The sequence below is a fragment of the Calonectris borealis genome, chromosome 31 (assembly GCF_964195595.1).
Source record: "Calonectris borealis chromosome 31, bCalBor7.hap1.2, whole genome shotgun sequence".
In the NCBI taxonomy this organism is placed as follows: domain Eukaryota; kingdom Metazoa; phylum Chordata; class Aves; order Procellariiformes; family Procellariidae; genus Calonectris; species Calonectris borealis.
Window position 1 is genome coordinate 309,525 of NC_134342.1, and position 20,899 is coordinate 330,423.

The window sequence follows — 20,899 nt, forward strand, 5'->3', positions numbered from 1 at the left end:
ATGGGCCCCATGTTGGGAATTGGGGCGCCCGGTGACCCCTGTGACCCCGGTGACCCCCCGTGACCCCCGGCTCGCAGGGCCGGAGCAAAACTACCCAAAAAACGATACTAAAAAACACAAAATTGCCGGGGGGGGGCGGGGGGGTACACCCCGATGGGCAAAATCAGGGAAAATTGGGGGGTTCCCCCAAAAAAGCACTTGGAGAGCTGGGGGGGGGAACCCGGAAAGGGGGGTTTGACCCCAGAATGGGAGGTTTGACCCCGAGGGGGGGTTTGACCCTGGGGGGGGGCATCAAATTGGAGGGGGGGTTGACCCTAAAGATGGGGGCTCAACCCAGGGGGGGAGTGGGACCCACAAATGGGGAGATTGGACCAAAAAGGGGGGGGTTTAACCCCAAAAGGGGGATGGGCCCCAGATGGGGGGGTCTGACCCAAAATGGGGGGGTTTGACCCCAAACCCGGGGGAAGGGGGGGGTTTGACCCCAAGCGGGGTTGGACCCCGAAACGCGGGAGTTTGACCCCAAGGGGGGGGGGGGCCTCGCCTGGGGGTAATTGCACTTAATTAAAAAAATGAGCTGGGGGGGGTGGGGGGGAGAGTCGGGGGGGACCCCAAAGCCGGGGGGGAGGGAGGGGCATTTTGGGGGATTCAGGGTGTTTCGGGCCCCCCCAGCCCCGCTCGCTGGCCTGCAGCAAGGGGGCCCCCCCAGCACACGCGTGTGCGGTGCGTGTGCGAGTGCTGGTGACCAGGGCACACGCGTGTGCGGGGGCGGGGGGGTGGGTGCACACGTGTGACCGTGCGCACGGTGCGGCGGGGGGGAGGGCGGGGGGGGGGGGGTGTTGCGGACGCGCGTAGCGTGGGCCCCGCGGTGCCGGGTGTGCACACGCGTGCGTGGGTGTGTGCAAACGTGTCACGTGCACGCGCGGGTGTGGTGCGAGCGCACATGCGTGTGCCCCCCCCGTCCCCCCTCGGGAGCCTCGTCCCCCCCCCGAATTGCGGCTGGGGCGGGGGGGGGGGCCAAACACCCCCGGGGGGCCCGGGGTGACCCTGTCTGTGCCGGGGGGCCGGGGGGGGAGGGGGACACATCAGAGAGGCCGAACCCTCATCCACGTCGGGGGGGGGGTTGGGGCCCCCCCGGGGGCGGACGGCGGCGGGGGGGGGGCCGGGGGGGCCGGGGGGGGCTGCGGCTTTTTTTTTTTTTTGTCTTTTTTTTTTCTCCTTTTTCCGGGCGGTTTCTCCTCGTCCGGGGGCGGCGTCAGAGGAACCAGGACTGGGGAGAGACAGGGGTCAGCGGCGGCGGGGGACCCCCTCCCCCCGCATCCCCCCGCATCCCCCCCCAGCACCGGGACGGGGGAGGGGCCGGGCCCCACCCGCGGCGCTGGGGCCCAGGCGTGCGGGCGGCGGCCGCGGTGCCGCACCAGCCTCAACGCCCGGCACATGGCGGACGCGGCGTCCGGGGGCCTGGGCGCCCCGCCCACCCCCGCCTGCCAAGCCGGGCGTGGTGCTGGCACGCCATTGGTTGCCCAGCCACCGCACCACCGGGTTTGGCCAATCGAGGTGCGCCTGCCCGCCGCAGCGCCCGCAGTCTGCCAAGGCCTGCCGGTGCCAGCCAATCAGCTGCTGGCTCCTCCCCCTCCTGCCTGCCGGTGCCAGCCAATCAGGCACCGCCTGGCTGGCCCGCCGAGGCCCCCCATTGGCTGCCAGCCCTGGCCCCCCCCTCAGCCCATTGGCTCCGGGCCGGCACCGCGGCCTGCTCCAGCGCCAGCCAATCCGGGGCCGGCGCCACGGGGCAGGCAGCCAATCGGGCGTCGTGCCACGGCGCTGGGGGCCAATGGCGCGCCCTGCTGGGGGTCGCGACCCCCAGCCCACGGTGCCACGGCGGTGCCACGGTGATGGGGGGGGGATGGGACCTACAGGGTTGCCATGGCAACGCTGGGGGCAGGGCCCCGCCCCACCATTGTTCCCGGCAGGGCCTGGCGATGACATCATGTCTCGTTGCCCCCGGCAACCAGACAGGTCAGCCATGATGGGGGGGCGGGCCCAGTCCCCCCCAGTGACTCCCACTTTGGCGGTGGGGGTGGGGTCCTGGGCCCCGCTCATTAACAACCCCTAATTAGCCCAGGATGGGAGGGAGGGGCAGGTGTGCTCCGAGGGGGGGCCGGGGGGACCCAGGGACGCCCGGGGGGGGCCAGGGGTGCGGGGGGGGGCCCAGGAGGGACCCAGGGGCGCGGGGGGGCGGGCCAGGAGTGCGGGGGGAGGACCTGGGGGGGCCCAGGGGTGCGGGGAAGTCCCAGGGGTGCAGGGGGGGGACCCGGGGCGCAGGGGGGGCCCTACCTGCTGCTGGGGGAGGGTCAGAAAGTTGCCGTCGCGGGGTCCGAGGCCGACAAGGCGGGGGGCAGCGGCGGCGCCTGACGCTGCGAATGCTGCAGGGAGAGCGGGCTCAGCCCGGCCCGCCCGGGCGGCCGCGACACGCGGGGCATGGCGCGGGCGCGCGAGGTCGCGCCGCGGGTGCACGGAGGCCCCGGCGTCGCGGGCACACACCAGCGTGCCAATGGACCCGCGTGTGCGCAGCGCTGGGCGAGGGGACGTGCCCCCCCCCCCCCCGTGGGCGTGAGGAGTTGGGGGGGGGGGTCTGCACACGCGGGTGCGACAGCGCGGGTGAGCGTGCGAGGCCGTGCATGCACCATCACGCGCCTGCGCATCCAGGGCCGCATGCACGCGTGTGCACCCCCACAACACGGGGGGGGTGCTCGTGCACCCCAGGGTGCCCCGTGCCGGTCGCACAGCACCAGGACCCTCTCCCGTGGGACCCCCCCCATCACTACTTACCTGTGGGGACCACCCCCCCCGCTCCCCCCACGTCCCCCCTGAGGATGGAGCCAGAAGGAAAATTGAAGCGATCTGGGTACCCCCCTGCCCCCGCGAGGGACCCGGGCGTCTGGGCCCTGGACCCCCGGCGGCACGAGGGACCCCAGTATCCTGCACACCCCCCCCCCCGACCACACCCCCACCGAAAATGGGGTAAAAAGGGGGGAAAAAATGGAGAAGGGGAAAAACAAACTGAAAATGGGGTGGATGAGGCGCCGGCGGGGACGGAGCAGACGTGCCTGGGGTCGGGGGACGGTGACGGGGGACGGTGACAGCGATGACGATGCGGAGGAGGTGATGATGCACGGGCAGCCGGGCCGGGCTGGGCCACCCTGTCACCTCGTGTCACCCCCCGTGTCAGCCCCGTCACCCCCTGTCACCTGCTGCCCCCCCCCCGGGGGTCACCTTGGTGCCACCCGTGTCACCGGTGCCATCCTGCGCCTGCCTGTGCCACTGCCGGGTCGCCCCAGGGCCACTGCTGCCACTCGTGCCACTGGCCCCCGAGGTCCCCGCCCGGCACCTGCAGCCCACTGCACCCCACTGCTGCACCCCACTGCTGCACCCCTGCACCCCACTGCTGCACCCCAATGCACCCCACTGCTGTACCCCATTGCTGCACCCCTGCACCCCACTGCTGCGCCCCACTGCTGCGCCCCTGCACCCCAATGCACCCCACTGCTTTGCACCCCTGCACCCCACAGCTGCACCCCAATGCACCCCACTGCTGTACCCCACTGCTGTGCACCCCTGCACCCTACTGCTGCACCCCAATGCACCCCACGGCTGCACCCCAATGCACCCCACTGCTCCACTTGCACCGCACAGCTGCAGCCCACAACTGTGCACCCCACTGCTGCACCCCTGCACCCCACTGCTGCACCCCATCGTCGCACCCCCGCACCCCACCGCCCCACCCCCTGCACCCTTTGTACCCCAGCACTGCACCCCCTGCACCCCCCCGCCCCCCGAGGCCCAGGTCCCGGCTGCGGGTGCAGTGGGGTGCAGTGGGGCGCAGGTGCCGGGGACTTACGGGGTGCCGCGGGCGCTCCGCCCTGGGGGCCGCTGGGGGCTTTGGGCTCCGGCGGGGGCAGGGGCAAGGGCCGGGCCAGGGGGGCCCCCGCAGCCCCCCCGGCCCGGCCCTGCGCCCCGCACGGCTGCAACGAGAACACGGTGACGGGCACCCGGCACCCTGGGACCCCCGGGACCCCCAGGGCGGGGGGACGGCGCAGTGGCACGGGGAGGGGGGCAGCGGCACAGGGTGGCACGGGGGACACGGGGGCCATTGCACCCGGGGGGGCTCCTGCACGTGGCACAGGTGCGCGTGGGGGGTCCCCGGGGCGGGGGGTCCCCAGCACCCCCCTCCTGGCCCCTCCGCTGCAGCCAGCGCAGCTGCCAGGGCTCATTTGCGTACAAGCTCCGCCTCCCAGGCTGTATCTGCATGCCGGCCACGCCCCTGTAGCCGTATTTGCATAAAGCCCCACCTCTTTGCACTCCGGCACCGTCTCTGCTGTCTCATTTGCATACAGACTCCACCTTCTGGCCCTCATTTGCATCTAGGTCACACCTCCGGGGAATTGTCCTGCACAGGCCCCGCCTCCCCAGCCTAATTTGTTTACAAGTCCCACCTCCAGGGAGCTACCCTGCACAAGCTCCGCCTCCTCCGCCTCATTTGCATACAGACCCCGCCCCCAGGGCGCCCGTTGCCGTGGAGACCGGGCACCGCCCCGGTCCCTCGGGAGCCGCCCCGGGGGCCGGTGTCCGTGCGGGGGGCAGCGTCCCCCGTGTCCCCACAGCGTCACCGCCTCGGCACGTCCCGCGTCACCGTGTCCCCGCGTCCCCTGCCCCCGTGTCCCCCCCGTCCCCGCCGTGCCCCTGTAGCGTCCCCGTGTCTCCCCATCCCCGCGGCGTCCCCATGTCCCCCCCGTCGTCCCAGCAGCGTGTCCCCGTCCCCGTCCCACCTGGGGGCCCTGGGCGGCGCCGTCGGCGCAGACGAACTGGACGAAGTCCTTGAGCGAGTCCTGCCCGTGGTGGTAGCGGATGGTGGGGTGGGCGAAGTAGGGGCTCGACTGGGGCAGGAGGGACCCCGACGGGAAGTGCAGCGCCGAGGCGGTGGCCCGCGGGCTGCCTGCAGGGACCCTCAGCGCCAGCACGGGCGGCCGCGGGACCCAGGCGTCCGGGGATGGAGGACCCGGGGTCTGGAGCCCTCCCGGGACCCAGGTGTTTTGGGAGGGGGGGGGGTGGCGGGGATGGGGACAGGACCCCGGTGTCCAGGAACATCCCCCTCCCCCCCCTAGCCCAGGTCTGGACCCCCGGTCCCACCCTGTGTTCACCCACCAGTGCCCGGGCAGGACCCAGGTGTCTGGGGCCATCCCGACCCCTCCAGACCGGGGGACCCAGGGAGCTGGGGGGGGGCAGGGGGTGTGGGGGATGAGGCAGTGTGGGGGGCCGGGGATCCCAGGAGAAGGCAGGGGGTACCCAGGGGTGACGGGGGTCCCAGGGGGGTGGGGTCTCACCGGGGCGGACGCCGGCCAGGACGGGCAGGGGGTGGTGGCCGAAGGCCATGCGGGGGGCGGCCCCGTGCCCCGACAGGGCGCTGCAGAAATCCAACTTCCCCGACTTCTTCAGCGCTGCCGGGCCTGGGGGGGCCGGGGGGGTCGGGGGGGGACCCGGACCCCAGCACCCCCACAGCCCCCCCAGGGACCCCCCCAGACCCCCAGACCCCAGTGTCCCCCCCAGGCCTCCTGGCACAGACCAGCCCCCCCCAGCTCTCAGGGAACGCCCACGGCCCCCACCGACCCCCCTGCACCCTGTAGCCCCCCCCCGAGCCCCCTGCACAGGCCCCCTTTACCCGCTGTGTTGCCCCCCCAATGTCTCTCCCCAGGTCCTCTCATCACCCCCCCATGTCCACATCCACCCCCAGGAACGTCCTGTATCCCCCCACGTCCCCCTTGTCACCCCCCCCATGTCCACAAGCCCCCATGCCCCCCGTGTCACCCACCGGTGTCAACGTCCCCCCCCCAGGGCCCCTGGCTGCTGCCAGGGGCTGGGGATCGCCCTGGCCCAGGGTAGAAGACGTCGTCCCCGGGACCCTCCAGGTCCCCCTCGTCCAGCGCCTTGGGGCGCTTCGGGCCGCTGCGGGGACAGGGCTGTCACCTCCGGGGACGGGAGTGTCACCCCCCAGGGATGGGGGCATCACCCCTCGCCCCCCCCAAGCAGTGTCACCCACCAAGAACTGGAGCAGCACCCCCCACTGGGGACACGGGGACGTACGGGAGTCCTGGAGGGTGCCCAGCTTGGGAGGGGTATAGGGTGTCCCAGGGGGGTCCCAGGGAGCTATGGAGGTCCCGGGGGTGTCCCAGGGGCGTCCCAGGGGCTTACAGGGGTCCCAGGGAGCTACGGAGGTCCCAGGGGTGTCCCAAGGGGGGTTATTGGGCAGTTATGGGGGTTTCGGGGGGGGCAAGGGGGGTTATTGGGGGATCGCAGGGAGGGCCAGGGGGTTATGGGTGTCCCAAGGGTCATGGGGGGATCCCCGAGGGGTTATGGGGGGTCCCAGGGTACCTGGCGGCAGGAGGCCCCAGGGGCCGGCGGCCGAGGGCGACAGGGCTGATGTTGTAGTAGCCCCCCGGGCTCTCCAGGTCGGCCAGCGAGAAGTTGGGGCCCGACGCTGTTGCCACAGGGGCTGGGGGACACGGGGGACGTGGGGGACCCACACAGGACCCCCCCGAGCCATCCTCGTGTCCCCCATGTCTCCGCGTCCCACGCCCCCACCTCCCCTCATTCCCACAACACCCCTGTGTTCCCGTCCCCCGTCCCCCCGTCCCATCCCTCCCCCTGCCCCCATCCCCCCGTGTCCCCCCTGTGTCCCCCCCATGTCCCCACTTACTCTGGGACACCCTCACCAGCTCCGTCACATTCCAGACACCCGACGTCACGAAGCAGTCCTGGAAGGTCAGGTGCCCTGGGGACACGGCACATGGGGGACATGGGGGGGACACCGCGCTGGGGGGGCACAGGGACTGGGGACATGGACACGGGGCAGGGACACCATGGGGACAGAGGGCACTGGGGGCCATGGGGGGGCACTGGGGGCACTGGGGGGCTGTAGGGGGTGGCACTGGGAAGGCCCAGGGGACCATGGGGGTGGCACTGGGGGCACTGGGGGCTCACCGTTGGGCAGTGGTTTGATGTCCGCGTCTCCCTGGGGGTTTGAACTGTCAGATTGTCCGGAGTCTGCAGGAGAGAGGGGGTCAGGCCCGGACGCCCGGGTCCCCCCTGGATGCCGGGGTCCTCTCTGGACGCTGGGGTCCCCCCTGGACGCCGGGGTCCCCGTCCCGCCCGGGGGGAGGGGCAGCCCCGGACGCCCGGGTCCCAGCACTGAAGGGCCCCTTGTTCCCGCGGGGTCGTTCGAGGTGAACGTCCGCCGGGACCTCGCTGCGCCCGGGCAGCGCCCGCAGCCCCCACCCGCCAGGGGGACCTGGGCGTCCGGGCGACCCCACCCCGTACAGGACCCGGGTGTCTGGGTGCCCCCACCCCGCACCCCCGAGGGGACCCAGGCGTCTGGGTGCCCCTTGGCCGGGTGATGGGGGGGGATGCAGCAGCCGCAGGGGGCCGGGGGGGCCGGGGCTGGCAGGGGGCCGGGCCGGGGGGGGCCGGGGGCCGCCGTGGGGCCGGGCCGGGGGCCAGGAATGCGCTGGCCCCCCGCCAACGGGCAGCGCCAACAAAGCAGCCATTGTCTGTGCCGAGTGGGGGGGCGCCCGGACGCCTGAGTCCCCCCCCAGCACCTTCCCGCACGCCTGGGTCCCCCCCCGGCAGCAACCCCCATCTGCCCCGGACACCTGGGTCCCCCAGCACCCCCACCCCAGATGTCTGGGTGTCCCACCCCCCCTGCACCCCCCCCATCCCCGACGCCTGGGTCCCCCCCGCACCCCCACACCCCCCACGGGGGCCCAGGGCTCCCCTCACCCCCCCCCCGTCCCGGGGACCCAGGCGTCCGGGCAGGGGAGGGGCAGGAGGACAGGTCCCCTCCCCTGTTTTGGCCCCATCGCGTCACCCCGCGGGGTCAGGGGTCAGCAGGGCGCGTGCCAGGTCGCGACCTCTGCCGGGGGGTCGCGTGGCGGGCACGTGCCGCCCAACCCCCACTGCCCGCCCGGACGCCTGGGTCCTCCCGCAGCCCCCGGCCTCGGGGCAGACCCCAGTGCTGGGGCCCAGGAGCTGGGGGGTCCCTGGGGGGTCTCAGGATCCCCCTCCCGCAGCACCCCCCCCGTGCCTCAGTTTCCCCCCACCAAGCCCCAGCGGGTCCCCGTGTCCCTACAGGTCCCCGGCCTCACGGCAGCCCCACGGCGTCCCCGTGTCCCCAACCCCGGCAGGGGGTTCAGGTGTTGTTGGGCAGCTGCGCCCCGACCCCCCCGCAGGGTCCCTCCCCCTGCACCTGCGTCCCCCGGACCCAGGGAGGGGACCCAGGCGTCCGGGCGGCGCCAGCGGCGACGGCGTGCGTCACCCGCACAGACCCCCGCAGCCCCTATGGATCCCACGACCCACGCAGACCCCTACAGCTGCCTGCAGCCCTATAGACCCCCCCTGGAGACCCCAGAGGATCCGGCAGAGCCCTATAGAGCCCTATAGCTCCACCTGCACCCCGAGACTACGGACCCTACAGGTCCTCCTGCAGACCCAGTTGTGCCCCACAGGTCCCTATAGACACCCCATGTCTGGACCATGTATGGACCCCCCCAGCATGGAGCTGGACCCCCCGGCAGTGAAAGGGGCCCTGGCATCCAGGCATGCCCCCCATATAGGGCGTGCCCCCCCCCAGCACGGCCCCGGGGCACACGCGTGTGCAAGACATGAAGAGGGGCAGGTCGGGGGGTCCCCGGCACTGGGGGGGCTATTGGAGGGGGGGGTGGCACAGCATGGCACGGGCGTCCCCAGCACGGGGGGGGGTCCCCATCCCAGGAGGGTCCTGCCGCGGGGCTGCGGTGCCGCAGCGCGTTTCGGGTGCCAACAGGCGCCGCCATCTTATGCACGAGGGGGGGGTTGGCACCGCGCCCCCCCCCTTCCCCCCCCTCCCCACAGCAGCCAAAGGGCCCCCGGCGGGGGGGTAAGGGGGGATGCCGGGGGGGCCAGGGGCCGGGGCCGCGCACGGGGCCTCGTGCCGCGCACGGGGGCACGGTGCCAACCGGGGCCATTTTGGCGGCGCCGGGCGGGAGCTGTGTTGGGGATTCGAGCTCAGATTTGGCACATGGGCCTGGGGGGGGGCGGGATTTGTCCGGGGTGGGGGGGGCAGGATACACACCCCAAACTGCCCCCTCCTTCACCCCCCAACGCACACGAGGGACCCAGGCGTCTGGGAACCGACCCTGAGCACCGGTAAAGTGACCCGAAATCCCTCGCTGGGTTTTCCCTTCGCACCCCCAGGAGCAAAGACGGGCCCAGGCGCCCGGGCTGGGGTCCCCCCATGCGCACACACACACCCGGCTCTGCCCCTGTGCCCCCACACGTGCCCGTCCCCGTCGCAGCCCCTGCGGCACCGCGCACGCATGGCCCCCGCCCCGGCTCGGTGTACGCACGCGTGTGTGCCGCTGGTGCCCCGCAGGCACGAGGGGCGGGTGCCCGCTGCACGCCCACGCCCTGGCCAGGGCAAAAGCATCCGCTGGGAGCCCGGCCCGCGGCACGGCTCGGGGCATGGCAGAGCTCGGTGCGCAGCAGAGCTCGGCGCAGCGCGGAGGCCGGTGTGCGGCACGGCTCGGGGCTCGGTCTGGCACCCAGCTCGGTGCACGGCACGGCTCCGTGCACGGCTCACGGTGCACAGTCTGGCACGGCGCATGGCACACGGCTTGGCACACGGCACACGGCACGCGGCACGTGCTTTGGCACACAGCGCGGCTTTGTGCGAGGCACGCGGGGGCCGGCACCCCCGGCCGGGGCCACCCCAGGTGGGCGCAGGGAGGGGGCCAGGGAGGGCTGTGGGTTGAAGGGGGGTCCCAGGCGGCTGCGCGGAGCCACCGGCACCGCCCTGGCCCCACGGCTGCCACAGGCCCAGCCCAGCCCCGGCGCAGGATCCCTCCGGCGCCCGCTGGGGCTGCGGGTGCCCCTGTGGCATCGCGGGGGGACAGGGGCCCCAAGGCCCCTCCGGCACCGTCGGGGGCACGGCCGGGAGCCTCCGCCCGTGGCCCTGGCACGTGCAGTGGCCCCCACCGCCCCCCGACCGTGCTGCTGGCTCCGGCTCAGCCCCCTGCGCTCCCCGCCAGCGGCACTCACCGGGTGCGTGGACGAAGTAGGCCAGGTAGAGGTCGAGCTCCTTGATGGTGACGCCGATGTGGTGCGGCTGGACGCAGAGGCCGGGGCTGGCACACTGGGGGGCCTTGGCCAGGCGCTCGCCGTCGGTGCTCTCCAGCGGGACGCCCTTGAAGAGGATGACCATCACCAGGTCCAGGCGCCAAACCTTGTCGGCCTGGCGCAGGCAATCGATGCGGCGGATCTTGCCCTTCTGGTCGGGGTTGGAGAGAACGCAGCAGGGCGCCTTCTTGCCGGTGACGGAGAGCACGAAGTCCTCGCGGCACTCGGGCCGGATGTCCTTGCGCAGCTTGGCCAGGAGGCGCGAGGCCCACTTCTGCTTGACCTCAGGCTTCTCGCCCAGCAGCTCGTCCTTGACGGCGCGCTCCTCCTCCTTCGACATCCGCTTCTCGTGCTTCTTGAAGTACTTGCGCTTGCGGGCCTGCAGGTTGAACCAGGTGTAGGAGAAGGCCCGGACGTGGGGCAGCAGCGCCTCGATGAAGGGGTGGAACTCATCCTGTGGGGCAGGGCGGCGTCAGAGGGGCGGCTGCCGTGGGGCGGCCGCAGCCCCGACAGCTCCCAGGGGACCCCCGTCCTGCACGGGGCAGGGGGGGACGGTCCCACCCCTCACGGCAGGAGCATCCCCGGGCACGGCCCCATCCCGCACAGGCGGGCACCCGTGCTGCGCATCCCCAGCGGCGGCCGCATCCTGCGCAGGGAACCATCCCCATGCTCCCGGCCCCTGGGGATGCTCAGCTCAGCCCTGGGCATCGCTGGGGACCAGGGATGCAGGATCCGGCCCCGGGAACAGCCCTGCGGGGCTGGGGGACCAGGGCAGCCCCGGGCCGGGGGGACCCGCTGGGCTCCCAGTGTCCAAGTGGCCCCAGGGACGAGTCGGCTCCCAGCCCCGTGCGGCCCCACGGTGCTCCCGTGTCCCCAGCCCGGGGATGGCTCAGCCCCGAGTCCCCAGGTCCCCGTTCAGACCCTGTCCCAGCCCCGCTCAGGCGCCCGTCTCGGTGCAGCCCCATCCCCGTCCCTGCCCCATGCCGGCACAGCCCCGTCCCTCTTCATCCCCGGCCCTCCCCGTCCGGCTCCCAGCGACGCTCCCGCTGCCGTCGGGGCTCGGTTGCTCGGGGCACGTCCCCAAGCCGCCCGCCTGGTCCCCCTCCCCAGAGCCGGTCCCTGGCGCCAGTCGCCGGTGCCACCGATCCCCGTCCCCATCAGTCCCCGGTACCGCCCCCCGTCCTCTGTCCCCGCTGCCAGCGCCACCGGTCCCCGTCCCCTGTCCCCGCTCGCTGGTGCCGTCGGTCTCCAGCCCCATCCCGGTCCCCGTCGCGGTGCCCGGTGCCACCAGCGCCCGTCCCCGTTCCCGGTCCCCGGAGCCGCCGGTCCCGTCCCGTCCCGTCCCCGTCCGTACCATCGCGGCGGCTCATCCCGGCCGTGGGCAGCTGCCAGTCGGGCCCCGGCGGGGCAGAACCGGGGGCGACAGACGGGGACGGGGGGCGCTACCGGGGGGGGAAGGGGTTAACGGGGGCTACCGGGGGAGGGGGGGCGGGTCCGGGGGGCGGACACTGCGGGGGGCTCCGGTACCGAGGGTCCCGGTTACCGGGGGGGGTCCCAGCTGCCGGGACAGCGCGGGTCCCGGGGCGCGGGGAGTCCCTGGAGGGGGGTCCCGGTCCGGGGGTCCCGGTGCCGCCGCGGAGCCGCAGCCGGAGCCGCCGCCGCCGCCGCCGGGCGCGGAGCGCGCGGAGCCGCCGCGGCCCCTTTTGGCACCGGGACCGGCGCGGCGGTGGCCAATGGGGGCGCAGCGCGCGGGGGGAGCGGCCGCCCCATTGGCCGGGCCGGGGGGGGCGGGGCCGGGGGGGGGGAGCGGCGGAGTTCGGGGCCGGGACACGGGGGGGGGCCGGGACGGAGCGGGCCCGCGCGCGGGCGAGGGGGCACCGAGCGCGATCGTGCGACCCCCGCGTGTGCCACGCGTGTGCCCTGCGGCCCCCCCCGTGTGCCCTGCGAACCCCCCCCCCGTGTGCCCTGCGACCCCCTCCCGGGTGCCCTGCGAGACCCCCCGTGTGCCCTGCGAGACCCCCCCGTGTGCCCTGCGACCCCCCCCGTGTGCCCTGTGAGACCCCCCGTGTGCCCTGCGAGACCCCCCCGTGTGCCCTGCGAGACCCCCCCGTGTGCCACGCGTGTGCCCTGCGAGCCCCAGGCAAGGGCCGGGCAAGGCGGCCGGGGGGCAGAGCCCCGGTGCACCCGCAGCCCCGGGGGCTTCGCCAAAAGGCGGGGATCTGCACCCAAAGCTGCGCTGGGGGTCATGGCGCGCCCCGGCCGCACTCCTCGCGCAAACCCTCGTGCAAAGCCCCGTGCAAAGCCCCGTGCAAGGGGGTCGAGCGAGGACGCCGGGGCCGTGCTCGCACCAGGGGCCTGGCCCCGGGGGTCCGGCCCCCCCCGACACACCCCGGGAGGGGGAAGGCCCCGGATTTTGGCCGCTTTCCCTGGCCCCGTGGCGGCCCCAGCGTGGAACGGCCCAAAACCTCCATTTCTGCCCCCAAATCCCCGACGCGCTGCTTGGAGCCAACACCCCCCCCCCCGGTAATTAATTCCCTCTGTGCGAAGAAAAAACCCAAAATTTGGGCGTTTCGGCGGCGGGGCTGGGTGGAGGCTCCCGCGCATCGGTGCCCGTGCACCTCCCCAGCCCCAAACCTCACGGCTTTCACCCCAAAACCGCAGTGGGGATGGGGGGGGGGGCTGTGCCCCGCCCCCTTCCTGCCCCATTTTTGCTTTGCAAAGCCCATGAAATGGGGGGCAGCAGCATGGGGGGGGGGGGGCGTGGGAAGGGGGGGGCTCCTGCCCCTCCGAGGGGTTGGCACGAGGGGTCACGATTCGCAGGAGGGGTCGCACGTATGTGACAGCTCCGCTCACGGCACCCCCGGCCGAGCTGCCCACAGAGGCAGGGGGGGTCCCAGGCGTCCAGGCCCCCTCCGCCCCCTCCCCTCCCAGCTGGCTGCAGAAGACCCGGGGGTCCGGGCCCACCAGCACCCAGCTGGGCACGGGGAGGGCTCCCGGACACCCGGGTCCCCTCCCGAACGCCTGAGTCCCCTCCCAAACGCCTGGGTCCCCTCCGCCCCTCGGGGAGGGCGCTGGGGTGGGTCGGTGGCCCGAACGCCCGGGTCCCCCCGCAGCCCCGGCGAAGACAAAGAGCCGCCAGGTCCGGCCCGCGCCGCCCAGGTGCCTGGGTCCTCCCGAACGCCCCGGTCCCCTCCCGAATGCCTGGGTCCCCTCCCGAACGCCCCGGTCCCCTCCCGAACGCCCCGGTCCCCTCCCCGCCCCTCCGCGGGGAAGCCGGGGCTAGCATGGAAGGATCTAGAGGCTCGGCCACCGGGGTCTGCCCGAACGTCGGGGTCCCTGCCCGAGGCCGGGGCCCCCTCCCGGACTTAGGGTCCCCCCCTGGACGGCGGGGTCTGCGCTGAGGCGGGGTCCAGCCCCGGTGCCGCCGGGCTGCCATTGGCTGCGTTGGCCCCGCATTGAGCCGCAGTCTCGGGCGAAGCCACGTCGCCGCGTCCGCAGCTGCGAGCGCCCGGCAAAGCGCCAGCGCGGCGGCGGGGGGGGTGGCGCCGGATCGGGAGGGAAAAGCCCAGAAAAAACAGAAAAGAGGGAAAAAAAGAAAAAAAAAAAAAAAACACACCACCACCTCCCCCGGCCCCCCCGGCCCCGGCAGCGCCCGCCCTCCCGTGCCGCTGCCAGCTCCCCCCGGCCCTCGGCTTCGCCGCGAGAGAAAACAGCCCGAAACAGCCGGAATTGCCGCCAAAAATCCCCCCGGCGGCCCCTGACGCCGCTGCCAAGACCCTCCCGTGCGGGGGGGGGGGGGTGGCCGAGGCAGGGGGGAGAGCGAGGGGACCCCCAGGCGGGGCGGGGGGGTGGCCATGAGGGACCCCGGCACCAGGCCGGGAGCTGCCGGGACCCAGGAGTCGAGGGGGGGAACGCAGGCGTCCTGGTGGCCTTGGAGAGAACGTGCCGGATGGTTCTGGCGGGGGACCCAGGCACTGGGGGGGACCCGGGCGTCGGGGGGGGGACCCGGGCGTCCGGGCTGCACGGAGGAAGCCGCCTGCCTGCTCCCCTGCCCACAGCCACGTGGAGGACCCAGGCGTCTGGGCTGCTCGAGGGGATCCCGGGCGTCCGGGCCCCCCCTTCCCCTCGCAGCAGAGCCGAGGACGGGACCCCGGCATCCGAGCCGCGCAGGGGACCCGGGGTGGGGGGGTCACCGGCACCGGGGAGGGGGGGCGTGCCGCAGTGGCTCGAGGCGGTGCCGATGCAGTTTGGCACCGGTGGATGCAGGCGTCCGGGCGTGCCGTCCCCCCCCACCAGCCGGGGAGGGGACCCAGGCATTCCGGCTGCCCCCCCGCCCCCCTAACCCCGCTCCCTCCCCAGAGCGTCCCGGCCTCCCCGTGGCCTCCTGCCAGGCCGGGCCGGGGGGGCCCCGCGGTGCTGCCGCGTCCAAGAAAGCTTTTTGTGGCCCATCAATAATTCAGGGCTCCCCCCCCCGGCCCGGCCAAGGGCTCCTCCATTATTGATGGCGCCAGCGCAGCCCTGCGGCCGGGGGACACCGGGGGGACATGGGGGGACACAAGGAGGGGTTCAGCAAAGCCGCAAGTGCCGCAAGGCGAGGGCGCGGCGGTGCAGACAGCGAAGCGCACACACGCGTCTCGCCACGCGTGCGCGGGGCCCGCACGCCGCGCACATGCCTCGCCGCGCGGACACGCGAACGCACCACACGCAGGCAGCGCACGCACACGCGCACAGCCCCCCGGCATGGCGCCCACGCGTGTCACCCACCCCCGCCTCGCACGGCCCCGGGCGCCTCGCACGGCCTCGCACGGCCTTGCACGTGGTGGGGGGGGGGGGCGGTGCCTCCCCCGCACCGATTGCATCAGCCAGCGGCGCGGCCCCGCACGGCCACGCGTGGGGCGCGGGGCCCGCGCACATGCCTCGCATGCCAGCACGGGCACGCACACGCATGCACCGCACCTTGCACGTGTGTGTTGCACACCTGGTGCATGCAGGCATGCAGCAGGGGGGGTGTGGGAGTGCAGGCGTATGGAGAGGCACCGTGCACACATGTTGCACACACGCTGCACACGGAGCGTGCAGGCGCAGCTGCCACGTGTGCACATCGCCTGCACACGCATTGCACACATGGTGCATGCATGGCACATGCACCCCCATAACATACGTGTGCACCCCTTCCCTGTGACGCACACGTGCATCCTCTCTCCCCGTCACATAGACCTGCACCCCGTTACATACGTGTGCACATCCCCGCCGTTACATGCGTGTGAACCCCCCCCCCCATTGGGCCCGTCAGGCACCCGCAGCCCTCTGCACGCCCCGGCCCCTACAGCCTATAGGTGCCCCTGGTCCTCGCCGGGCCCTATAGGCGCCATAGGGGCTGGCTGCAGGCTGGGGGGTGGCGGCCACAGTTTGGGGGGTGTTGGGGCACCTCATGCCCCTCCCGTCCCCCCCAGCCCACCAAGGTGGCTCTGCACCCTCTGTGGGTGCTGGCACCAGTGGGGCCGAATGTAAGAGCTGCGGGTGCAGGGCGCACCCCGCGGCGCCGGGCACCGCAGCAGCGCCGGGCCGTGCCATGCCGCAGGCGCCACACGACATCCCCGGACACCGCGTCCTGCCTGGGCAACCGCTCGGCAGCGGTCTGCTGCCCCGGGCACGCGGTGCGCTGCCTATCACATACGTGTCACATATGTGTCCTGTCCATGGCACGTGCACAGCGTGCACCCCAGCACGCGCTGCCCTGAACCCCCCAAACGCGCGTTACGTTATGTGTCGTGATGTGCGCATCGCACCCGCAGCGTGCGGCGCATTGCACCCCGCCCTCAGCAGCACCCTGTGCTCTGCACCGCACCCTGCACCGGCCACGGCACCATCCTGCACCCCGTGCCCACCCTGCACTCTGTGCCCACCCTGCACCGGCCACTGCACCATCCTGCACCCCATGCCCACCCTGCACCAGCCACTGCACCATCCTGCACCCTGCGCCCACCCTGCACCCGCCTGTACCACTCTGCTATAGGGGTTGGTGATGCACGTGTTGCTGTGGCCATCACCCCACACCCCCCGGGGTGGGAGCTATAGGGGCTGGGCACCCGCAGCCCCCCTCATCCCCTATAGTGCGTGTTGCGCTGCCTCCCCCCATGGCAGCTGTGCGGAGATGGGGGGGCTGTGCCAGCATGGGGGGGCTGTGTGGGGACGGGGGGCTGCATATTTTCCCCTGGGCTTTGGAGACGAAATGGCCATGGGGGCATTTTGTGCAGCCGGGGGGTCTGTGGATGTCTCTGCTCCAGCCCAGGGGTCCCCCAGGGGGTGACAGTAACGGTGATACCGTGACAGTGAGGGTGGCGGTGACGCAGGTCGCTCCCAGGCTGTGCTACATGCCCCAGGGTCCGGCCCGGCGCAGGGGGTGGCTCCGCGCGGCCGGGAGCCCTCAGCTGGGGGGACCTGGGGGGACCCTGAGGGACACGGGGGGACCCTGGCCCAGCGAGCAGCCCAGTGCTGGGCCGGGGGCTGCGTCCCAGTGGGGGCTGGGGCCATGCGTGCAGCCCCCGGGTTTCACTGCGGAGGCTGTGGGTTACGGCACGTAGAGAGGAGTCGCTGCGGATTACACCGGCTATAGGTTACACCAGCTATAGGGGACGGGGGCTGTAGGTGACGGGGGCCGGTGCTGCACCGGCGGCAGACGAGGTACAGCTGGTGCCTGGTCGGCCACAGGGGCCGGCGGCCGGAGCTGCCGCTATACGTGCTGCTATAGGTGCCGCTATACATGCCACTATACATGCTGCTATAGGCGCCGTTATGCATGCTGCTATCCGTGCCCATGGCTGGACAGAGCGGCCGGATCCTGCGCGCGCTGGGGGCCTGGCCCTGCGCCGGGACGGGGGCGGGGGGACGGTGGCACCAGCCCAAAAGCGCCCAGAAACGGCTCGAAAGGGAAAGGGGGGTGAGACGGGAGCACACGCGTGTGAGCGCGCGGTGCCAGCACCCGCACACGCACAGACACGCTTCAGCACTCTCGGGATCGGGCCCGTGAGGCCGCCGCGCATACGTGTGTGCACGCACGTGTGTGTGAGACTGGTGTGCACAGGCGTGCAGAGCGCCATCCTGTAAACGCGCCAGCGAGCACATACGTGTGCGGCGTGTGACCGTGCGTGTGCACGGGGGAGCATATGCGTGTGCAGTTGTGAGCGCGGGAGGGAGCACACGCGTGTGCGCTGGCAACGGGCAGGCGGGCTCGCGGGCGCGTTGCTGGCGTGTGCAGGCAGGGGCACACGCATGTGCAATTGCGTGTTGCTGGCGCGTGCACACGCGTGTGTGGGGCGGGCGCCGAAGCTGCGAGAAGCGCCGCTGGCCGCCCGCCCAGACGCAACCGGCCGCCAAAACCGCCCCGAAAAGCGGGAGAAAAGGGCAACGGGGGGGGGGGGGGAGCAGCAACGCCCGGCGGGGGGGGCCGGGCCGCCCCAGCGACCACGGGCGGGACCCCGGGGGGACCCCAGGATGGGGAGGGGGAGGCAGGGACCCCCACAGGAGCCCCCACAGGGACCCCCACGCCACAGCCGCCAAGACGTGCCCCCACTCAGCGCCCGATGCCGCCCTTCCCCATGGACCCCACAGACACCTCCCCAGCCCCCCCGCAGCGACCCCCCTCCCCACGGCCCCCCGCGACACCCCAACAATTCCCCCAAGACGAGGCGTCCCCCGGTGCCCCCGCGGGGGCTCACCCTCGCTCGGCCCCCCCGGAGCTCTCTACGGACCCCGGCGCCACAATCCCCCCGGGGCCGGGTTTCAGCCGGTACCGGCAGGCACAAAACATCCCGTGGGCACCGACTGCCCCGTCCCCCGTGGGCAACACCTCCCGCGGGGCAAACACCCCCTAGCTCCCCGCGGGTGAGCCCTGCCCCGTCTCCCCCCGCCCCGGGAAGGGACTTCGCGGCGGCACTGGGCCGGGGGGTCCCGGGGCGCTGCCCCGCTCCAGACCGAGTCCCGCCGCACCGGGCCGCCGCCGGGCTGGGCACAACCGGGGCCCCCGCACCGGGGCTCCGGCCGGGGCCGCTCCGGCACGGCCGGAGGCGGCAGCAGCCCCGGACCAGACCAGCCCCCCCCCCCGGCAGCCGCGCACCGGGAGCGGCCCCGGCGCTCACCCGGACCCCCGGTGCCGGCGGAGGAAGCGGAGTCACCGCCCGCCCGGTACCGGCAACCAGGGAGGGGTCGCACCCCCACCCACTGCACCCCCACTCTGGGGGGGAGGGGGGCGCAGCCGTTCGCGGCCGCGCGGCAAAGCCGGAACCGGACTCCCGGGACCGGACCCCCCTTTACAGACCCGCCGTTACCGGACGCCCCCCGTTACCAGACCCCTCGCTCCCGGCCGTACCTGGGTGAGGCAGTACGGGGAGTACATGGCGGCGGTGTCAGCCGCGGCGGGGCATGGCGGGGGGTCCGGGGGTGCCGGGGGTCCGGGGGTTCCCGGGTCCGGGGGTGCCGGTGCCGGCGGCGCGCGGGGAAAGTTTGCCCGAAGTTGGCGCCCGCCGCACTTTTGCCGCGGGAAGCGCCGCGCCGGCCCCGCCCCCGCCATGCCCCGCCCCCGGACACGCCCTGGGGCACGCCCACCCCGGCATCGGGCACGCCTACTCGCGGCGGGGCTCCGCCCTCCTCTGCCGCGGGACACGCCCTCCGCCCCTGTGGACACGCCCCCGCCGGGATGGGCCCCGCCCCTGCCGGGACGGACTGGGGGGACCACGGGGGGACACGGGGGGACACGGGAGTCGTGAGGACACCAGTCTCTCACCTGCCCCCGTCCCCGCACGCCCCCCCCCGTGCGGGGACCCCGCAACCGCAGGGCCCTGGCAAGGGGACCCAGGGGCCGCTGTGGGTCCCCACTGGTGACAGCGGCAGCGGCGGTGGCAGTGCGGGCGGTGGCGGTGCGGGCGGTGGCGGTGCGGGTGGTGGGAGTGCCAGTGGTGGCGGCAGGGAGAGAGGCAGCACAGGCCGGTGACCGCCGTGGTGACTGTGCTGTGACAGCGGCAGTGGCAGGGCCGCGGCAGTGACAGTGACAGTGACAGTGCTGGCAGTGGTGGCTGTGGCAGTGCCGGTGACAGTAACAGTGACAGTGATGGTGACACTGCCAGTGCCAGCGGTGGTGCCAGTGCCGTGACAATGACAGTGCCAGTACCGGTGACATGTCGTGACATTGCCAGTGCCGATGACAGTGACAGTAGCAGTGACGGTGCCGTGGTGGCGTGGGTGACAGTGACAGTGGCAGTGACAGTGGCGATGGCAGTGGCAGTGGCGGTGACGGCGGCGGTGGCAGCCTCATCTGTCATTCCGGCTGCAGCCGCATCCCTCTGCCATCTGTCACCGCCCGGTGCCAGCGCTGGCACCGCCGCCACCGCCACCGTCACCCCTTCGCTGCCGGAGGCACCGGCACTGCCACGGCCCGAAGCACCCAGGGGTGGCACGGGGGTCCCAGCTTTGGGGCGCCCCAGATCTCACTGGGTGCCCCGAGTGTCCCTGGGCCTGGGGAGCCGCGGCCGGAGGGGACCCCAGGAGTGTGTGTGTGGGGGGGGAGGTCTCAGCATCCCCCCACCCGGACGCCTGGGTCCCCCCACAGGCGGGGGAGGGGAGGGTGGGCACAGCTGTGGCCCTCCCCCACGCTGGGCCGCTGCCACGGGGCGGGCACTGCCATCCTGCGGGGACACGGGGGGGGACACGGGAGGATGTGGCTCCACAAAGCCCCCGGCCCTGCCCAGCCCCCCCGTCCCTGTCCCCATGGTCCCCCCATGGCCAGAGGGGACCCGCGCATCCGGCACGTCCGAGTCCCTGTGTCCCCGCGCACACGCGTGTGCAGCTGGCGTGCATCGCGCGGGGCCCATCGAGACCCCCCCGGCCCCCCCAGCTGCTCGAGGGCCGCCAGCGCCAGATGTGCCACCGCGACACGGCTGGGGCCACAGCTGGAGGGGACACCGCCACATGCAACGACACGCCCTGACACGCTGTGACACACCCTGACGCGCCATGACATGCAATGACACGCCCTGACATGCCGCGACACGCTCTGACACGCCGCCACATGCAACGACACGCCCTGACACGCCGCGACAGGCGGTGACACCACAGCACATCAGCTGCCAGCCCCGGGGACACGCGTGGGATGGGGACCCTGGTGTCCCAGCTGCCCCCCTCGTCCCGAGGCTGGATGGGAGAAATGTGCCCGTCCCCCCCGGCAGTAAATCCGGGACAGTGGGAAGGACAAAGGCAGGAGCGAAGGAACCGCAGAGGCCCCAAAATCGGGCAAAACTGCCCCAAAATGGGCTGGTTTCCAGCCCCTCCCCTTGGCCGGGTTTAGGGGGGCCCTGGGGTCTCGGGGGGGGCGGGGGCCGGAGCCCGGGTCCCCTGGCTGGCGGGGGGGGGCTGGGGGCTGCAGTGGGGGCAGGGGGGGGCCGGCCGCTTGGGTCCCCCACCCGCGGGAGGCCTGGGGAACATTTTGGGGCGATTTCGGGGGATTTTGGCTCTGGTTTAGCGGCGGCTTCTCGCCGGCTGCCGAGGCCTGGAAGCCATTAGGGCTCCCCCCCCCCGGCCCCCGGCAGCTCCAGCCAGAGCCGGGGGGGCGGGGGGAGCGGACCCAGCGTCCGGGGGCCCCGGCCCCCCCGTGGGGCCCACGCAGGGAGCGCTCCCAGCCGTCCGTCCGACCCCCCCCATTTCCCGC

The 20,899-nt window shown here is 73.5% G+C and overlaps 1 protein-coding gene across 3 annotated transcripts; it reads right to left on the minus strand.

Moving 5' to 3' along the window:
* Positions 1–1,119: 1,119 nt before the first annotated feature.
* On the minus strand, positions 1,120–18,738 carry NFIX (nuclear factor I X). Of its 3 annotated transcripts, none has more exons than XM_075134126.1 (10): positions 18,569–18,717; positions 10,123–10,654; positions 7,033–7,095; positions 6,749–6,823; positions 6,424–6,544; positions 5,864–5,997; positions 5,379–5,501; positions 4,824–4,883; positions 2,332–2,420; positions 1,120–1,267 (listed from the first exon to the last, which is right to left on the minus strand). In XM_075134126.1, the coding sequence occupies exons 1-10, from the start codon at positions 18,593–18,595 to the stop codon at positions 1,253–1,255; spliced, it is 1,239 nt and encodes a 412-aa protein (XP_074990227.1). In that variant the 5' UTR covers positions 18,596–18,717; the 3' UTR covers positions 1,120–1,252. The 3 variants fall into 3 exon arrangements, with proteins under 3 accessions (XP_074990227.1, XP_074990226.1, XP_074990228.1); XM_075134125.1 differs by having other exon boundaries at positions 1,135–1,267; positions 4,824–4,990; positions 18,569–18,738; XM_075134127.1 differs by lacking the exon at positions 5,379–5,501 and having other exon boundaries at positions 1,135–1,267; positions 4,824–4,990.
* Between the last annotated feature and the right edge of the window lie 2,161 nt (positions 18,739–20,899).

What these genes read in the sequence shown, in the direction of transcription:
- NFIX (XM_075134125.1), bottom strand. Translation starts at nt 18,595, where the DNA reads ATGTACTCCCCGTACTGCCTCACCCAG. An exon ending in CCCCGTACTGCCTCACCCAG is followed by an intron (nt 10,655 to 18,568) that starts GTACGGCCGGGA and finishes CCTGCCCCACAG; the next exon opens with GATGAGTTCCACCCCTTCAT. An exon ending in GCGCCGCCCAGGGCCCCCAG is followed by an intron (nt 2,421 to 4,823) that starts GTGGGACGGGGA and finishes CTCTCCCTGCAG; the next exon opens with CATTCGCAGCGTCAGGCGCC.